Raw genomic sequence first — 18,030 nt, 5'->3', positions numbered from 1 at the left:
AAAAAAAAATTTCTTTCACTAATATCATCACAGTTAGTCATGGAGAAAAAAATCAGAGCAAGGAAAGAGAAATATTGAATCCAATGACTGGAGAGAAATACTAGAGCCATCAAGTAAACTTTTTTCCCAAGACTATTTTTACTCTTTGACTCATAAATCATGACCTGTTTGTGGTTTGTATACATTTGTTCTCTATGTCATTCATTCACTCAAATACTTGTTAAGCATTTATTATATGCCAGTCATTAGTCATATATGTGGTCTTAGAATTACTCTTGCTTAGATCTGTGCAATGTACTTCAACTGTATGGAAAATGTTGTAGTTGTTGTACGTCATTAAGTTGAACGTAACTCATAGCTGACCCTCCAGCAGATTTTCAGAGACAGTTGACTGCATAGAAGAAGCTTGTCCATCCTTCTGCAGAGCAACAAGTGGATAAAAACCATGTCCATTTGGAACTGCAGTGCAGTTTCTTAACTTTCATACCCTTAAGCCCCCAGAGTTGCCTGTGCTGGAAATATATGCTCTTAAATCTTCTTGATGAAATGGCTTAACATTGACTGAGATCATTCATGAAAGATAAGAAAAGGTCTTCACTCTGGACCATCAGGTGGATACTATGCCTACTTCCTTTCTGCATTCTGCAGCAAACTCGTGGAAGACATTACTAACTCACCAGAGGACTCTTTCTTATCCAAACTGGATGCCAGAGAGGAACCAGAGTGTACTCAAGAACACAACCACGAGTTGATGGAGGTAGAAAGAGAAAAGAAACATAACTGACTTCTCTGATGGAATCATCTAAGGCTATGGTGAAATAAAACCCATGCTTTCTAAAAAAAAAAAAAAAAAAGAAAAGAATTTATTGACTATTTTGAGGTTTTCTATTCCAAAATTATTTTGTATTTTTGGAAAAATAATTCATCTTAGTATGTTTCTACTATTTATTTACTAATTTATGCAGCCTCTTCCTCTCATCCTGGTAGTGACCCAAGAATGATTCTGTCTGTTGGTAAATATTCACTTACTTCTTATAATAGTGGTCTCATACAGTATTTGTCCTTTTATGACTTACCTCACTCTGCATGATGCCCTCTAGATTAATCCATAGTATGCAGTGTTCCTTGAAATTTCTATTCTTGCATACTGCCATTGTGACTATGCACCATAATTTGCTTATCCATTCATCTGTTAATGGACACACACTCATATTGTTAAGATGAACACAGAGGTGCATATATCTGTTTATGTCTTTCATTCCCCTATTTCAAAACCTCCTACACAACTACAATAATCAAAACAGCATGAGGCTGGTAGAATGACTGATACATATTGTTGTTGTGTGTCATCAAGTCAAAAACAATTCATAGTTGACCGTTTGGAAGATTTTCAGAAGCAATAAATCATAAGGGAGGAGACTTCCCATACTTCTGTCATGGAGCATCTGGTGGATTTGAACAGCATGCCTTTGGGATTATAGCACACCTTCTTAACCTCTAGGCCACCAGAGTTTCCTGACAGATACATAGGTCAATGGAATAGAATTGAGAACCCAGAAGTAAATCCATCCTTTTATGGACAGCTGATCTTTGGTTAGCAACACAAGAAGCTACAACTATACACTTGTGCTCCTTTGGAAAGCTGATTTTTTACAAAGAGATAAAATTTATTAGATGGAGAAATGATAGCTTCTTTAATAATTGGGGCTGTCAAAACTGGATATCTATTTACAGAAAACTGAAATACGATCAATACCTAACATCATATATAAAAAACTAACTTAAGTGTATAAGGAGCCTAGGAGTAAAACCAGAAACTATAAAGATCATCAAAGTAAAAATGAGGACAAACCTAGAAGCTCTAATCTATGGCATGATGAGATAGATTGTCAAATATAGCTGAAAATGCATCATCAACAGAGGATCTTCTAAAGAGTAAATATATGCCTCAAAAGATTTCTCCAAAAGAGTTTTAAAGAAACATTTATTGCCACAAATGGTGGTCAGAGAAAACTGGGAATAAGACACTAACAATGAAAGTTAGAAAAGAAAATCCCTGGCATTTCAGCCCTCTGTGCTCATGTGTTGAAGTTGAGAAATTTCATTTTCCTGTTTCTGGATTGAGCTTAAAGAGTCCTTGTGGTGTAGTGTGTTAGGTGTGTTAGGCTATTAACTGAAAGGTCAGTGGTTTTAATCCATCAACTATTTTTTAGGAAAAAGATGGTCAGTCTCCTTCTGTAAAGTTTTATAGCCTCAGAAATCAGTGGACTGGCACTATGAGTATTTACAAGGCTCAGAAATCAGTGGTCGGCACTGCATGGCCATTATTTTAGGCTAAATCATTTACTGTGGTAATCACTCTGTCACTTATCATTGATTTTATTTCACTTCTTCACTTTTACCAATTCCAATAGCAGTTTCTCCATTAAAGAAGGAAAATCTCTCTTTAAAGAGAGATTACAAATCCAAACTGTATTAATTACTACATGTAGAAGAAGAAGTTGAAATCTGGTGGCCTAGTGCATAGAATCAACTTTTCATTAACTTTTTAAATCACTGGGTGGTGCAAATGGTGAATGCACTTGGCTGCTAGTCAAAAGGCTGGAGGTTTGAGTCTATCCAGAGGTGTCTCAAACTTTCTCACAGTCTATTTCCAAAAGGCAATGACAAAAAAAAAATCATAAGGAGTCCTGGTTTCTACTCTGAAGTGGAGAAGTTTGCCATCAGTTGGAGCCAACTCAAAGAGTGCTGGCTTTATAACTTGTTGGGACAAGTAGCCAAACCATTTTATTCATCAAATTACTGCTTCAGATTTTTTTTAAATTAGGAAGCTTAAGCGTTGGATTGCAGTTCAGACACTTTACTTGAACAAAAGTAAGATTAGAGACCAGGGATCAATGTTAGCCTTTCCTCTACACGTCGGTCTTGGGTAACCACCTATTTGCATATACTAAAAACATGTACTGAGAGCACAACCTCAGTCTCTTCTCCATCCATCATGGTGTTGCCAATTAGCACAGTGGTGAGAATCTTTGTCTTCTTAATGTTGAGTTTCAATCCATATGAAGACTTCAGTCCTTGACCATGCGCAGCAAGCACTTCAGGTCATCCTAAGTTTCGGCAAACAAGGTTGTGTCATTTGCATAACGCAGGTTGTTGATGAATCTTCCTCCAATCCTGATGCTCATAAAGTCTAGCCTCCTGAAAGATCTGTTCCACATACAGATTGAAAAAGTATGGAGACAGGACACATCTCTGATGCACTCTCTTCCTAATTTTGAACCATGCCGTATTTTCTTGCTCTGCTCTGATGACTGCCTCAGAATACAGCATACAAATGGAATACAGTGAAAAGACCATTGTTGATGCATATTTTGACTTATTTTAAATCCTGCAACATCTCTTCATTCTATTCAAATAGAATACCTCTTGATATATATGTATGACCACAACTAAGAATTGTGCCTTTCCCATGCTGTGTAATGTTACGCATATGTGTTATGATTCATATGGTCCAATGCCTTTACATAGTCAGTAAAACATCCGTTAACATCTCTCTAACAATCTCTGCTTTTAGCCAAGACCTGTCTTTCATCAGCAATGATATCACTCATTCCAAGTCCTCTTCTAAATTAATATAGTTACTTATTGATTGTTACATTTCTTTTTCAGCAATTTTTTAGTATTTAGGACTTCAGCAATTAGAACTTAAAAGGCAGAAAGAGAACAGGTCTTCCCCTCAAGCTTTCACTGCATGGTTCAAAATTGGGAAAGTTGTACACCAGGGATGTGTCCTATCTCCATACCTTTTCAACCTGTATGCAGAGCAGATTATCTGGGAGGCTGGGCTCTATAAGAAGTGTGGTGTCAGGATTAGTGGAAGATCTATTCACAATCTGCATTATGCAGAAGACACAACCCTGCTTGCTGAAACTGAGCAGGACCTGAAATGCTTGCTGCAGAGGGCAAAGGACTGCAGCCTTCAGTATGGATTGAAGCTCAATGTCAAGAAGACAAAGATTCTCACCACTGGACCAGTTGGTAGCATCAGGATGGATGGTGAAGAGATTGAGATTGTTAACTTTAGTCTTCTTGGCTCCACAGTCAACACTCTTGGCACCAGTAGCCAGGAAATCAAAAAACGTATTGCGATAGGAAAGTCTGCTGTTAGGGACCTCTCCAGGGTACTCAAGAGCAATGGTGTCTCTCTGGAGACTAAGGTGCACCTGATACAGTCCATGGTCTTTGCAATCACTTGTTATGCATCAGAGAGTTGGACAATGAGGAGGGAGGATAGAAGGAGAATTGATGCCTTTAAGCTGTGGTGCTGGCGAAGAGTAACAAACAGATTCATCCTGAAGAGGGTTAAACTAGGCTGCTCCTTGGAAGCAAGGATTCTGAGGCTTCGTCTGACATACTTTGGACATGTTGTAAAGAGGGAGAGGTCCCTGGAGAGGGACATCATGCTTGGGAGGGTGGAGGGACAGCGCAGGAGGGGAAGACCCTCTATGAGGTGGATTGATTCAGTGACTGGGGTAATCGGGATGGGTGTGTCAGAGGCAGTGAGATTGGCACAGGACAGAGCAGAGTTTAGGGCTGTTGTACATAGGGTCGCTATGAGTCGCAAGCGACTCGACAGCACATAACAACAACAACAACCACCCTTCCAAATTAAAAAAATATAAATGTCTGTTTGTCAAAGCCGTCCATCAGTGACATCTCTGTTACAGCAGCACTTGATAACTTGGTAAGGTAGGGGTTTATGGAACACCTAAAGTTGTATCTGGAAGGTCAAAGGCGAGGGAACCTAAGGTGTGGGAATAAGCTTGCATCTGTCATCCTGAAGGAGTTGATAAAAACCCTAATCTTCAGGCAGCAGGTGGGAAATGAGGATATTGTGGCAGGCTGTGTGCCCTTTAACCAGTGTTACTCAAACCTGGCTCAGGTGGCAAGGGCATGAGGAAATGAAAACTTGGGGAATTTTATTTACATTGAGTTTCTATTATCTTTTTAGTCTTTCACTCACACTTAATCATTGACTTAATCCCAAACCCAAACTAGACTTCTCTTAAATATTCACTTTACCAATGCCATTCTACAAACTGCAGCCATACAGAATGCAGGGAAGGACTGGTGGTCCATAGCAGCCCCAGGATGAGCACCTGCAGTCCTGAAGTGCGTTGGAAGAAGGCATCTTGGTGGGCAAAACCATCTTGTCCACTCCCGGGGCCTCCAGGGTCAGACAGTTGTTCTCATAGGTGATTGAGACAAGCACAAGGCGAGGCTCTTGACGGGCAGTCACCATATGTCCATCTTCTTTAATTACCAGCCAAAACCTACCAAGAAAAACAAGGCTGCACTCAGTAAACACTCCTCCATCTTTTCCATAGCTTCCCTCTACTTTCTATTTTATCAGAACCCTCAACACTTCCCAACTCACTAGACCATCCAAGTCTAGCCAAATTCTTTGAGTTAAATAGTTACGTCCCCAAAAGAGGTTTGTTTGGTAAAAACAATCCTGGAGGAGAAGATCTGGTTAATGTTTTAAAATGTCCAATTACGAAAACTCAGAAGAGGCTGGTTTAGGGACCTTCCCCCACTGCTTAAACAACCATGTTACTGATTTTTAGCTCTACTTTGGTCAGAATTCTCCCCTCACCCAACCCCAGTCTGTTTAAATACCTCTGTGTGGCCCTGGGAGAAGCAGAATGTGTTAGGTCTTCTTATAGAAGAACAAGATAAGATTGATCCAGGCGGAATTGAATCCAAAGCAAAGGTCTTTTGTAATTATCCTTGATTCTACTGGGGTCCACCTCAGCCTCTACCATTTTAACTTGTGGATCAAGAAACTTTCTAATCAGTCTTTCCTTTTCCTGCTCACTGTTTGAGTTAAGCTCTGTCCCTCTAAATGTTTTGTCCAAGTTCTAACCCCGAGTACCTGAGAATGTAACCTTATTTGGAAATAGGTTTCTACAGACATAGTCAAATTAAGATAAAGTCATATCACAGTAGGGCCCACCCTAATCCAAGGTGACTGGTATGTTATCATTATTATAGTTTACTTATAAAGTTCAGATGCATTGTGCTTCACATTATTCTTCATTCATTATTGTGTTTCATACAATCATTCTCATGCATTGTGTTTTATAAAATTATTAATCACCATTGGACCTTGGCAATCATTACCCTGTCTTTTCACCTGAACCCTTCCCATTTCTCCCTACCCCCACCCCGCAACCCATCAAACTGTGCAACCCTCTGGTTTCGACCCTACCCACAGAGGGAGAGAAAGCACACAGACATGGACAGAGAAGAAAGTCACAGTGAGGATGGAGACAGAGATGAAAGTGACTATAGGCACAAGTCACGAAACATGTGGGGCTACCAGAAGCCAGGAGAGGAAAGAGGGGCTTTTCCCTCTGACTCTTCTAATGGGAATGGCTATATCGACACTTGATTTGGGACCTTTGGTGTCTAAAACTGTGAGTGAATAAATGTTTTGTTTTAAGCTACATCATTACCAATATGGGATTCGGCACTAGGAAAGCATAGAAAACTGAGTGGTTTAAAAGCAACAGAAATTTATTCCATCACACTTTGGGGGCCAGAAGTCCAACATCACAGTGTAAGCAGGGCTGTGCACCCTCTGAAGGCCCTCGGGAAACCATTTCTTTTCTCTCGAAGCTTCTCATAGGCCCAAGTATCCCTTGGCTGTGGCAAGATAATTTTAACATTTGCCCCAGCAAACAAACTGGGTCCCTGTGAGGGAAAAAAACCATTAATCTACTTGACTATAAACCTAAAGACTTCAAGTTCATCCAGAAGCCTCACAGAAGAAAGACCTAGTAGTGTGTTTCCAGAAACCCTTGGCAACTCTTATAGAACACAGCTCTTAGGTGACACACAGGACTGACCCGACAGCAACTAGCAGTGAGGTAGGGAGAAAACGAATTAACATGCCTTCTGACTTGAGCACAAGCTTCCTGAGAATCACATGTTATACTCAACTGCATTTACCTCCTTTAGCCCACTGTTCTGGGCTCAGACTTTTCAGTTTTGCACAGGACAAGACAAGAGAGGACATTGCAGCTGCACCAGCCAGGCAGGCATGCAGAGATAGTGATTTCTCCACAGCATAGATCTGGGTTACAACTCTATATATTATTTGGATAGCAACAAAGAAAAAGTGCTCCACTTTTACAGAAAATAAGATTCCAGATGACAATTTTAGCAAGAATATGAACTTTGCAGACAAGGAGACGAAGAACCCTATGGACGCCAAGGAGTGAGAGCCTCTAGGGCCTTGTGAATGGAAGCAGAATGAGCAAGAGCAGCCTCTCCACCACTGAAAGAGTCACAGGAAGCTCTGGTGTCTTAGTGGTAAGAAAAGGTGCTGCCAATCCAAAGGTATGTGGTTCAAAATCACCAGCTGCTTCATAGGAGAAGGATGAGCAATCTCCTCCTGTGTGATTTACTGTCTCTGAAAACCTGCTGAAGAGTCAACTATGTGTTGGTTCCAACTCAGTGGTACACAACAGCAATAAAAGAATCATATTGTAAAGAGTGCCTGCCTAGAAACATGTGTTCTTTTAAAGTGCACAATGAGAACAAATTTCCAATAGGAACTCAAAAGAGAAAACAGAAAACTTAAGGTGGCAGTGAGTTTATTTTAATATGGGAGGGAAAACACAGAAAAGGAAGGTGAGAATGGCTGTACAAGCTGAAGACTTGAATCAGTATCACTGAAATGCATATGCACAGACTATGAGTTTGGTGCATGTTCTGCTGTGCATACCTCAACAACCACAATAATAAAATAAAATCATTTTTTAAAATAAGAAAAACAGGTAAATGTCTAAAGAACAATGTTTACTAACAGTTAGCAGGGGCAGAAGAGAGGAGGGACAAGGGGAATTAGCGTTTGGGAAGCAGTGTATTTGTGCTTTCCTTGGTGGGAAAAGTGGCATTAATTAAATGTGATGGCTATGCAACAGATTAATGCAATCCCTAAGCCATACATCTGAAATGTGCTGAATTGGCAATTGAAGAAGGAAGAGGAGGAGGAGGAGGAGGAGACAAAGAAAAAGAAGACAGAGACAAAGAGGATGATGATGAGGAAGAGGAAGGTGAAGAAAAAGACGAAGAAGAGGGAGAGGCAGAATAAGAAGACGAATACAGAGAAGACAAAGACCAAGAAGAAGATGAAGACGAAGAAGAAGAAAATGACGAAGAAGACAACTAAGATGAATGAGAAGACAAAGAAGAAGTAGTTGAGGCTGCTTGTGTACAACCTAATCAAACACTTTATAGGATTTTTTTCCATCAGTTTTGGGGGTTTAGGGTCTTAGTTTCATGGAATGTTCCAGACAATTAGCCCAATATTGTTTTTCATGATTGTTCTATTTGCTAGTTTTTCTGTATAGTGACTTAGAAATTAGTGAAACTACTTGGGCAAGGTACCCCAATGGGTCTTTATTCACCTGAAACAACAAAAGAAGAAAAAGAAGCAGAAATTGAAGGAAGGATTTTAATTTGTATCTGGTTGTCGCTATGAACAACTGCTTATAAGACAAGAAGAACTAGATGGTGTTCAGCTTCCATTACTGAATTCACAGGAAGAATTCTGTAGAAGAATCCTGATCTAAAGTGGGGGAATGTGTGACAGAATTTCAAATTCTAAAGACAATCCAGATTTCCTAGGATCATTAAGGCTGGAACTACTTGTCTAAAGAGGAGAAAACAGCATATAGGAGCACAGAGCCTCATCTCTCTGAAAGGTCTAGAAAGAGTGAGAATAGCACAGCTTCTCATAACCCCAGAGCACAAAACAGACTAAGAGACTGTAGTCCAGCCCCATGGTGCCTCTAGAGCTACGTCAACACAAGAGATTTGTTTAATCATTGTAGACTCACAGTTGTGGTGCTGAGAATGGGATTTATTAGGAAAGTAAGTTGAAGAGTGGGGAAGGCAAAGAATACCACCCAAAACACATGCCCTTTTTAGCCCAAGATGCAACGCACAATTCCTTAATTAGTCCAGGTTCTGGTTTCAGTTCAGCAGTCAAACCCAAATCATCCAAGAAGGTTTGCCTTAGAGTACTTTTAAGTCAGCTTCTCCTTCAAGCATCTAGCAAGAACAGAAAAAATCTTTTAACTCTGGCCAGCATAAATGTAAGAAGCCTCAGGTCACAACTGCCACAGTTCTCCATAGCAATGCCTCAATCTCTCCATCATCAGGGTCTTGCTCTAGTCTCCCTCAAGTCTTGCCATCACACATCTTTCTCACCTTAAGGCTTGCTGTCCAGTGTGGGTAGCACTCTTTCTCTTATCCCAGTCCCACAGCTGTAGATGATTTGCAAGGCCATGTTGATTTGCAAGACCATGTATCTGCAGTTACTGTACCTGGAGATCAGAAGGGACTAACTGTAATGGCTAAAAGAAGCCAAAGTTTAGGCTAACACCACACTATTTCTCTGAGATTATCCTTAAACTTTAATCTTAAACTATTTCCTGAAGTCTTCTTTGAGATGCTCCCCACTCCTCAAAAGAAGGACTCATTTAAATTAGTAAAGTACATCTGCTTTCAGCATTGTACTCTTTTGAAGAACTATTTATGTGAGGAGATAAAATAGACAACTGCACCTGGAAAGGTTAGATAGGCCACATGGGGAGCAATGGGTATAAGAAAATGTAAGTGGGATCATTTGGGAAGGAAGATGATGATAGCTCAGTTTGAAGAACTGAATCAATGCCACTGAACTATATTGTGCAAGTTTTGAAACAGCATATCTTTGTTTACCCTTTCACAAAATAATAATAGCAACAATGAAGCAAACAGGTGAACATATCAAGGCATCAAAAATTGATGATTTTTTTTAAAAAAGAAACTCTCTAAATACTGTAAAATAAAATGACTATCAATGTAACTGGGTGTATCTCCACTGGTCATATAACCAAACACAATAATTAAACAAGGACTTAAAGAAAGGACAATTTCTTCTGTAATAAGGGGCAGTCCCTTCCTGCAGCTGGAAGATATTTTAATATAAGACTGAAGACAGTGGAACCATCTGAGGCAACTCACAAGGGACATCTAACAGAGGAACACAGGGAGCTCCCTTGATGCCCTTCCCTGGCATTGGTAGGTATTTCCTCACCTGGAATACCACCCCCACCCCGAATCAGGTAGATAATGGCTGATGCCTGCACCCTGCTAACGGGTACAATGTTAGTGTGAGGTGTGGCAGTGGCAGGAACATGTAAAGACATTTTAGCTTCCTTCCTGTGAGCTGGCAATACTCAACACTTCTGAGAAGGACACCTTTTGTGTGTATTTCTCACCTCTGTGAGCCAAGGATCCCTTACCTATTTTCTTACTTATCTTTTATTTCTTGAGTCTGAGTTTGTTCCTTATTTCAAGCCCCATCCTTGAGTTGATCCTGATCTGGTTAACCCCATGAAAGCCTACACCCTAAGTTCCAATATTTTCCATCTCCATACCAGACACCCTCTGAGATCTGCTCGTGACCAGGCCCCTGTCTAAACAGAAGCAACAACCTGATCACACATTATTTTAACAATCAGCCCTTTGCTGGGTTGAGATTCTACATCTCTTGAACATCCTCCAATACTAGCCTTTATTCCGGGAATCCCTGCCCTTCTCTCCAGTCTAAGAGTTAACTTCTGGGAGTCACCAGTGAGAAGACTGGGTACTAATCACTCTCACTGAAAGAGAAGTGACTGCTTAAAGAGTTAAACACTACAGCTGAATAAAAGTAAATGACACAAAGCAAAAAGGTGCCTTCTGTGATCTCATTATTGTTATGTGCCATAGAGTCAGAACTGACTCACAGCTGATTTTCCACCAGGTTTTCAGAGATAGTAAATCCCATAGGAGGAGATTTCCCAGTTTTCCCCATGGAGCAACTGGTGGATTTGAACTACATGCCTTTGGGGTGAAAGTACAACTCTTTTACCACTAGCCTACCACACTCCTTAAGAATGCCTGAGAGGTTGGGTAAATGATCTTTTTCGCCTCCTGTACACAATGAATTAATAATTAGCTTTGTTCTGCTGATCTGAGGAAAAAGTAAATCTGGGGACTAGGTTTTTGGTTTGTGTTTTGTTTTTTTTTTTTCTTCTCAAAAGGGGCTTATTAAAACCTAATCTGTATTATTGTCACGACAGGAGTCCAGAAAGAAGGCTGCATAGTGGAGTGGACCTGGAGAAAGGGATTGTAAAACAGTGGGGGAACTTTTACTTTTCGAAGAGTGTACTGGGGGAGAGGGGTGCACCAGCAGGGAGAAAAGTGCAACAATGAATGAATGAAAATCCAAAGTCTCTGTAAATTTTCATTAAAATTAACTAAAAAATGATAAACAAATAAACAAAAAAAACCCAAAACCCTAATCTGTAGTGTAGTCCACAGGGAGTTGTGCTTTTCACTCATAGGCTACTTCTCTCTGGTGGTTCGAATCCACCAATGACTTCTTGGGGAATATATGGGCAATCTCCTCCCTCAGAAACCTAGAGTTAGCTATGAGTTGGTCTGACTCAATGATAGTGAATTTGAAAGTGGTTTGTTATTTTTTCCTTTTGTTTTTTTAGGTTGAGCCTGTAATATGGATTGTTGCTATGTGCCATCAAGTCAAAATGGACCCATAGCTGGCCATCCAGAAGCAGTAAATTGAACAGAAGGAGACTGACAGTCCTTCTCCCATGGAGCAGCTGGTGGAACCATGTGCCTTCAGGATTGCAGCACAGTTTCCTAGCACCCAAATTTTTGGTGGTCACCAAAGCTCCCTGTAATATTGATACTACACACTAACACCTTGATTTTTTACACAGAAAATATGAGTACGTGATGATGTGAGGCTGAGTGCAGGATCCCAGAGCTCAAGATTAGAAACACCAGCAGGGCCCTGAACAACAGATAGCAATGAGAAAGAGCTCCAGGTGGCGGGAAAGTCTCTTTTCTCAAATTACATATGGCCTGGGAATCAGGAAAAACTAAGCACTGAACTGCATCATAGGGAAGCTAAAGACACAGGGATTGTCCAGTAGACAACAAATTTAGGGAAGCCAATTCCCAAAACATAACCATCTTTGTAAAGGAAATAAAGTGCTGGCATTACAAAAACTTTCTAGAGATTTAGGAATTAGACAGCCACAGAAAGGTTGTTAAAGACACACTGCCTTGACAAGGTCAGGAAGGGTAGCTCAATGCTCCCAGGACCTGAACAGAGGCAGTCAAATATGTGGAGCAGCCTTTAAACATTGCCAAGCACAAGGTGTCCCAGCCAAGTATTCACAAACATGTTAACAAAACACCTCCAGAAAGCTGAGGTCCAAAACACTGATAGGAAGGTCCTAGTTTCTTAAGAGTTCCAAAACCAGATTCAGATTGGAGCTAAAGAAAAGAAGCTTTGGTCAATTCTGAAAAAAGGCAATCCCATGTTTGTAACCCAGAAAAACCTCATAGAGTGCCATTCAACTCACACATTTGGGGTCACCATGAGTTAGAATCATCACAGTGGCAACAGGTTGGGTTTTTACCCATTTCCATTTGAAAGAACAAGAGTCATTTTGGAAGAGCTCCTGAAAGTAAAATTTACTTCTGAATTTTAAGTTTACCTTTGAATTGCAATGACCCTTTGATGAATCAAGTCTAAATTTGTTAGATATTATTAGAGATCATTATGTTCAAATTGTTTCTTTTGGAAGTGGGGGGAAAGGAGACTCTTAGAGATTAAGTGACCTTGCCCAACATCTCTTAACCTTCAGTACTGGCCGGACTCTCAGAAAAATCACAAATACTGTACCCACAATAGAACTGAGTTGAAATCCCTCCAGCACATAGATGAGTGATATTAGATGAGATAATCTATATTCCATTATTCTTTCTGGTACTGTTCTCCTGCAAAATGAGATCATATCTAGCCCACTAGATTTTTATAAATCTTAATTAAGATAATCTTTGTGAAAGTAGATAAAGATGGTGAAATCTTGTCTCACATACTTTGGGCCAGCCCTTGGAAACAGACATCATGGTGGGAAAGGCAAAGTAAAAGTGGTCCTTCTTATTATGGTTATCACAAGAGTCCACAATTAAGGTTGCATAGTGGAATGTACTTGGGGCGGTGGGAGGGGTGTGGAGGGGATTGTGTAACAAGGAAGGAGTGTTTCTTTTACTTTTGAAAGAGAGGAGCGAAGTGGGAGGGGGGAGAGGGCTGGGCGGGAGATAAGTGCAGCAATGAATGAATGGAAATCCAAAATCTCTGTAAATGCTCATTAAAATTATTTTTTTTAAAAAGTGGCTCTTCTCATGCATGCAGTCACAGCAAAGCAGTACCAACAAGCAGTGCAGCAGCACTTAGTAAAATGATCAGAGGAATCACCAATAAAGACTGGAAATATGTCTTTTCAAAGTCTCATGCTTTCAGTTTAGGAGAGAAGTAGCACAAGTCTGGTTTTCCCTGGAAATACATCACGAGCAAAGGCTTCACCTCTGCAAGTGCATTATAAGCATTAGTTTTAGGAGGTATCCCATCCTGCAATGCCTGAAGTCTTTCCAACATCAAGGCTTTCCAAATCCTTCACACTTTAATAAGCTCTAAACAATGTGTTCTTCTTCTTAATGATCCCAGGGCGTAAAAAATCCTTTAATTGCAGCATCAGAATCACCTGGGGAACTTGAATCACCATTCCCAGGTCAGCTCTATTCTTGGTGATTCTGACTCAACAGGTCTGGGATGTGAACCTCATGAACGTATACATTAATCTCCCCAGAGCAAGAAATCTGATGGAGATAATGGAAAATCTGTAAGTTACATGGTCTGCATTCACAGTACTTCCCTAAAACAAGCAGAGATTTGTTCCCCAGTTCACTGAGGAGCTGACATTTCTTTAAGAGGATGACCATCTGCAAAGAACAGGGCTTACATGGAACCTGGAGTGCACTCAGGGCAGCAGATGGCCTCTGATAGAAGGTTGATTTCTTGAGTAAGAAACTTAGTAAATCTTCCTCTCATTAGACACAAAATAACAAACTTAGTAAATCTTCCTCTCAATAGACACAAAATAACAACTAAAAGCTAATTTCCAGAGAGAAAATAAGGCATCTTAAAAAAGATCCTGTTCTTGCCCAAAAACCTCTTTCTAGAGTTTATGCAGCTACTTAATTCTGAATCAGGAAGAGTTAAATAATAAGGTGCTTATTCTTTTCTGAGGATTATGAACAAACCTTCTGCATGCCAGGCCCTATGAGAATTGTCCCAAAGTTCTTGGCTTAAGGACCACTCTGCCTCTGGCAGAGGTATCACCCACCCTCCCAGAGCAGCTGTTTCCCATTTATGCCCCATCCTCACCCTAGCAGAAGACTTATTTCCTGGGACAGGAATTGGGAGACCGTGAAGCCTTAGGAAGGCCAAAGTCCACTCCTTGAACCACGTGCTCTTTCAGCATCTAGCCACTAGTTCATGTTGGTGGTGTAATTTTGCCCTCTGCTAAAACCGAATCAGAAACTTTGGAGCTCACAGATGTCTCGGAGACAGCAAGTTCAGGCCCCTTTCTTTTAGAAGAGGGTCCTCTCATTCAGATAAAGGCAGGAGTTTGCCCCAGGGTAGAGGATCTGTTGGTTCAAATTCACCAGTTACTCCACAGTAGAAATATTGACAATCTCCTTCTCTGAGGTTTAAGGCGACTGAAAACATGCTAAAAGGGTGAGCTATGGGTCCAGAGAAGAACACTGCACTATGTCTGGAGATTATTCAAGTGTTAAGGATTTAGGAAAGCCTTGGTGCTAGAAAGTCTTCAGACACCTCGAAAAACTTGGTGGAGCAGATATGAGCTTGAGTTTCCCAGCTAAAGGCAGTCGTTTCAAAGGTCATCCCAGGTAACCTACCATGCCCTAAACTTAGCTTTTCTCCCGCAAGACAGCCCCACCACCGCCATCCGCCTGCCGCCCCCATAAACTGGACAAGAGGTCTACCAGTCCAGAGTCCTGCCTTACCTGTCCCTAAGGTGGCCGCTGCGCAGCCCCATGGGAGTGCACTCGGCCTCGCTCACTGTCACCCCCTTGCAGGACTTGACCGGGTAGATGCACAGCTGCGACACGGTGCCCACCTGCCGCAGCTGCTTGCGCCTCCGGGGTCGTGCGCGGCGCCAGGCCAAGGTGCCCAGCGCCACCGCGGCCAGTCCCAGCGCAGCGACCCCGAGCCACCGGGGCCTGGGCTGCGCGGAGAGGCGCTGCGCGGGGAGGCCGAGGAGGACCAGGGCAGACGAGCCTGCGGCGCCCATGGCCGAGCGCTGCGGACGCAGGCCGTACTCAGACAAAGCAGCTCCTGGGGGCTGGCAGGACGCAAAGACGCGAGGGACCCGGCGGGCGGGAGGAGCCAGGCGGACCTGGACCCGCCACCCCTTCCTCGTCCAGGGGCGGAGACTGGTTGGTTACTCGCAGGAAGTGGGAACCTACAAGAGAGAACAAGTACTGGGAAAAGAGAAGCCCAGAGCAGGCCTGGAGCTATGGGCGCTGCTGGGAGACTATCTAACGGGCTCAGCGCAATCCGGCGAATCAAATTTTCTGGTGTGTCCACTTTGTCTTTACTTCTTTCTTCCCTGTCCCCTGCAACATAACTGTCCTCACGCGATAGGAAGACTGATCATTTTTCTCTCACCCCTTCTAATCTCCTTAATCCCTTCTTCTCTTCTAATTTCGTGCATTTAGTTGCTTAATTTGGACGTGAATTGTGACAGTAGGTAGAGAAATGGAAGATTTCAAAAACATTTGGGAAATATCTTTTTCCTGGCTGATCACACTGCATTCACACCATCAGGACAGGTGGGGTTTTTTCCTTAGACATATTAATTTTAAGGTTAAAGGTTGGTTGGCTGGTTGGTTTTCAAAAAACTATTTCTTTGCAAATTGTGGCATAGTGTTTGCAGAGTATAGGAAGACAATTCCCCAAATTTATATTGGTCATTCTCCACACAGAAGATCTGCCCCACAGGGGTGTGAGAAAACACAAATCTTAGAGAAAGGAAGGAGAATCAGAAGAACAAAACTACTTTTGCACAATGGGTGTGAAAAGTGAGTCAAATCTGGGCCTGAATTTACCCTGAAGCAGACTCTGTTTGTAATACCAGGCCTAGTGGAATGAGCCTCTCCAATCTCACAAACTCTCCAGTTTTCCACCCCAAAACTCATCAGTTCCCCACACCTACATCTTACTCAGGGCTTTGTTCTTTTCTAGAAATTTATTTTCTTTTTGTTGTCATTGAAACTATATACAACAGAACATACAGCAGTGCAACAATATCCTCATGCACAATTCCGTAATACTGATTGTCACTGTAAACCTTGAGTTTGTTTCTGCCTCTTATCTGTCTTGGATAAAGTACAGCCAAGGTTCTCCTCAGAGGCCATGACAGTGAATCTTTGTCTCGTATGTTTTGGGCTTGTTAGGAGGAGTCAGTCCTTGGAAAGGGACATCATGCTGAGAAAGGTGGAGGGTCATCAAAAGTGAAGAAGATCCCAGTGAAATGGATTTACATGCTGACTGTAACAATAGGTTCAAGTCTACCAGAGATGATGAGGATAGCACAGGATACGACAAGGTTCAGATCCATTGTCCACAGGGTTACTGTGAGTCATACTCCATTCAATGGCACCTAACAATCACAACATATCTGACCCTATATAACAAAGTACAGTCACCTCATGGGGTCTCCTAAGCTGTAATTTTTCCTATTTATGGGAAAGTTGGTAAATGAATAAGGAACACTGAAGAAGAGTCGATGCTTTGAAATTATGGTGTTGGTGAAGAGTATTGAAATACATTGTAGGTTGCTGTGAATTGTAGTTGACTCCATGGTACTTAAAAACCAGCAATAATCATTAGGGACACAGAAGCTGCAACAGCACCTCCTACATAGCAGTGATTGTGAGGACGGTAAAAGACTGGGCAGTATTTTGTTCACATTAGGTTATCCTGAGCTAAAACTGATCTGAGGGTGTTTCACAACACTCTCTGGTGGCTTTCTGGGAGCTCTGGTTGCTGTTGTTGTTGTCAGGTGCCGTCAATTTGAGTGTGACCCATAGCTACCCTATGAACAAAAGATCTGAACCCTTCTTGTGTAAGGAACTGAGCTGGCAACGGGAAGGCATACAGTTCAAATACATCAGCTGCTCTACAAGAGAAAGATGAGCAATCTCTTCCAGTGTGATTTACAACAACAATAATGATTTTTTTTTAATCTATTTTTATTATTGTGTGTGTGTACCGTCAAATCGGATCTGACTGGTACAGGAGGAGATTGTCCCTCCTTCGCCGGCAGAGCATCTGGTGGATTTGAACCCTGTGTCTCTGGGATTGCAGTGTAGCTTCTTACCACTAGGCCACCAGAGCTCCCCTAACAATAATGATTTTTATAGAATCAAGTTGCCACATCTTTTTCCCTGGTAGAGGCTGAACTTGGACAAACAACTTTCTTTACAATGGTTAATAGAAGATTAATTCCTAAAATGTAGAGGTGAACAATGTTCCAAATGTCCATATAGTTGCACAACTCCATGATCTCTGATATTAATTATTCCTTCTCCCTTCATCCTTCTCACTCCTGGCTATGTCTTTGGGTTCTGTGATCCACTGGAAAGTCTTACCGATCCAGAAACCATCAGGCTCATGTGATTGTGGACAATGTAGGCCAATGGATGTGGTCACAGAGCCTAGTGAATGACCATAAACCATATCTTCAGAACTAAAGGTGGTGACTTGCGTAATACTTTCCAATTGTTGTTATGTGCTGTCAGGTCAACCACAACTCACAGCATAAACCTTACCCTATTTTGAGCCAGCCTCACCATCTCTGTCACATCTGACCCCATTGCCACTGTGTCAGTTCATCTCACCTAGGGTCTTCTTCTCCTGTGCTGACCTTCTATCCTTTCAAGCATGATGTCCTTCTCCAAGAACTGGTTTCTTCTGACAACAGGGCCAAAGCATGTGAGACAAAGCTTCAAAATTCTTACTTC

At 41.7% G+C, this 18,030-nt stretch overlaps 1 protein-coding gene across 1 annotated transcript in view; it reads right to left on the bottom strand.

The window, feature by feature from the left end:
• Nucleotides 1–15,296, bottom strand: part of MARC2 (mitochondrial amidoxime reducing component 2) — a 50,578-nt gene extending 35,282 nt beyond the window's left edge. Inside the window, exons 1-2 of the mRNA XM_006894544.1 lie at nt 15,010–15,296; nt 5,163–5,336 (exon numbers count right to left, since the gene is read on the bottom strand). Coding sequence (XP_006894606.1) covers nt 5,163–5,336; nt 15,010–15,296 — 461 coding nt within the window. The remainder of the gene's footprint in view (nt 1–5,162; nt 5,337–15,009) is intronic.
• Nucleotides 15,297–18,030: the final 2,734 nt, after the last annotated feature.

Source organism: Elephantulus edwardii, unplaced genomic scaffold, assembly GCF_000299155.1.
Source record: "Elephantulus edwardii isolate Elephantulus edwardi_28Jun2011 unplaced genomic scaffold, EleEdw1.0 scaffold00146, whole genome shotgun sequence".
NCBI lineage: Eukaryota > Metazoa > Chordata > Mammalia > Macroscelidea > Macroscelididae > Elephantulus > Elephantulus edwardii.
This window is presented reverse-complemented; position numbering and strand designations above follow the sequence as displayed.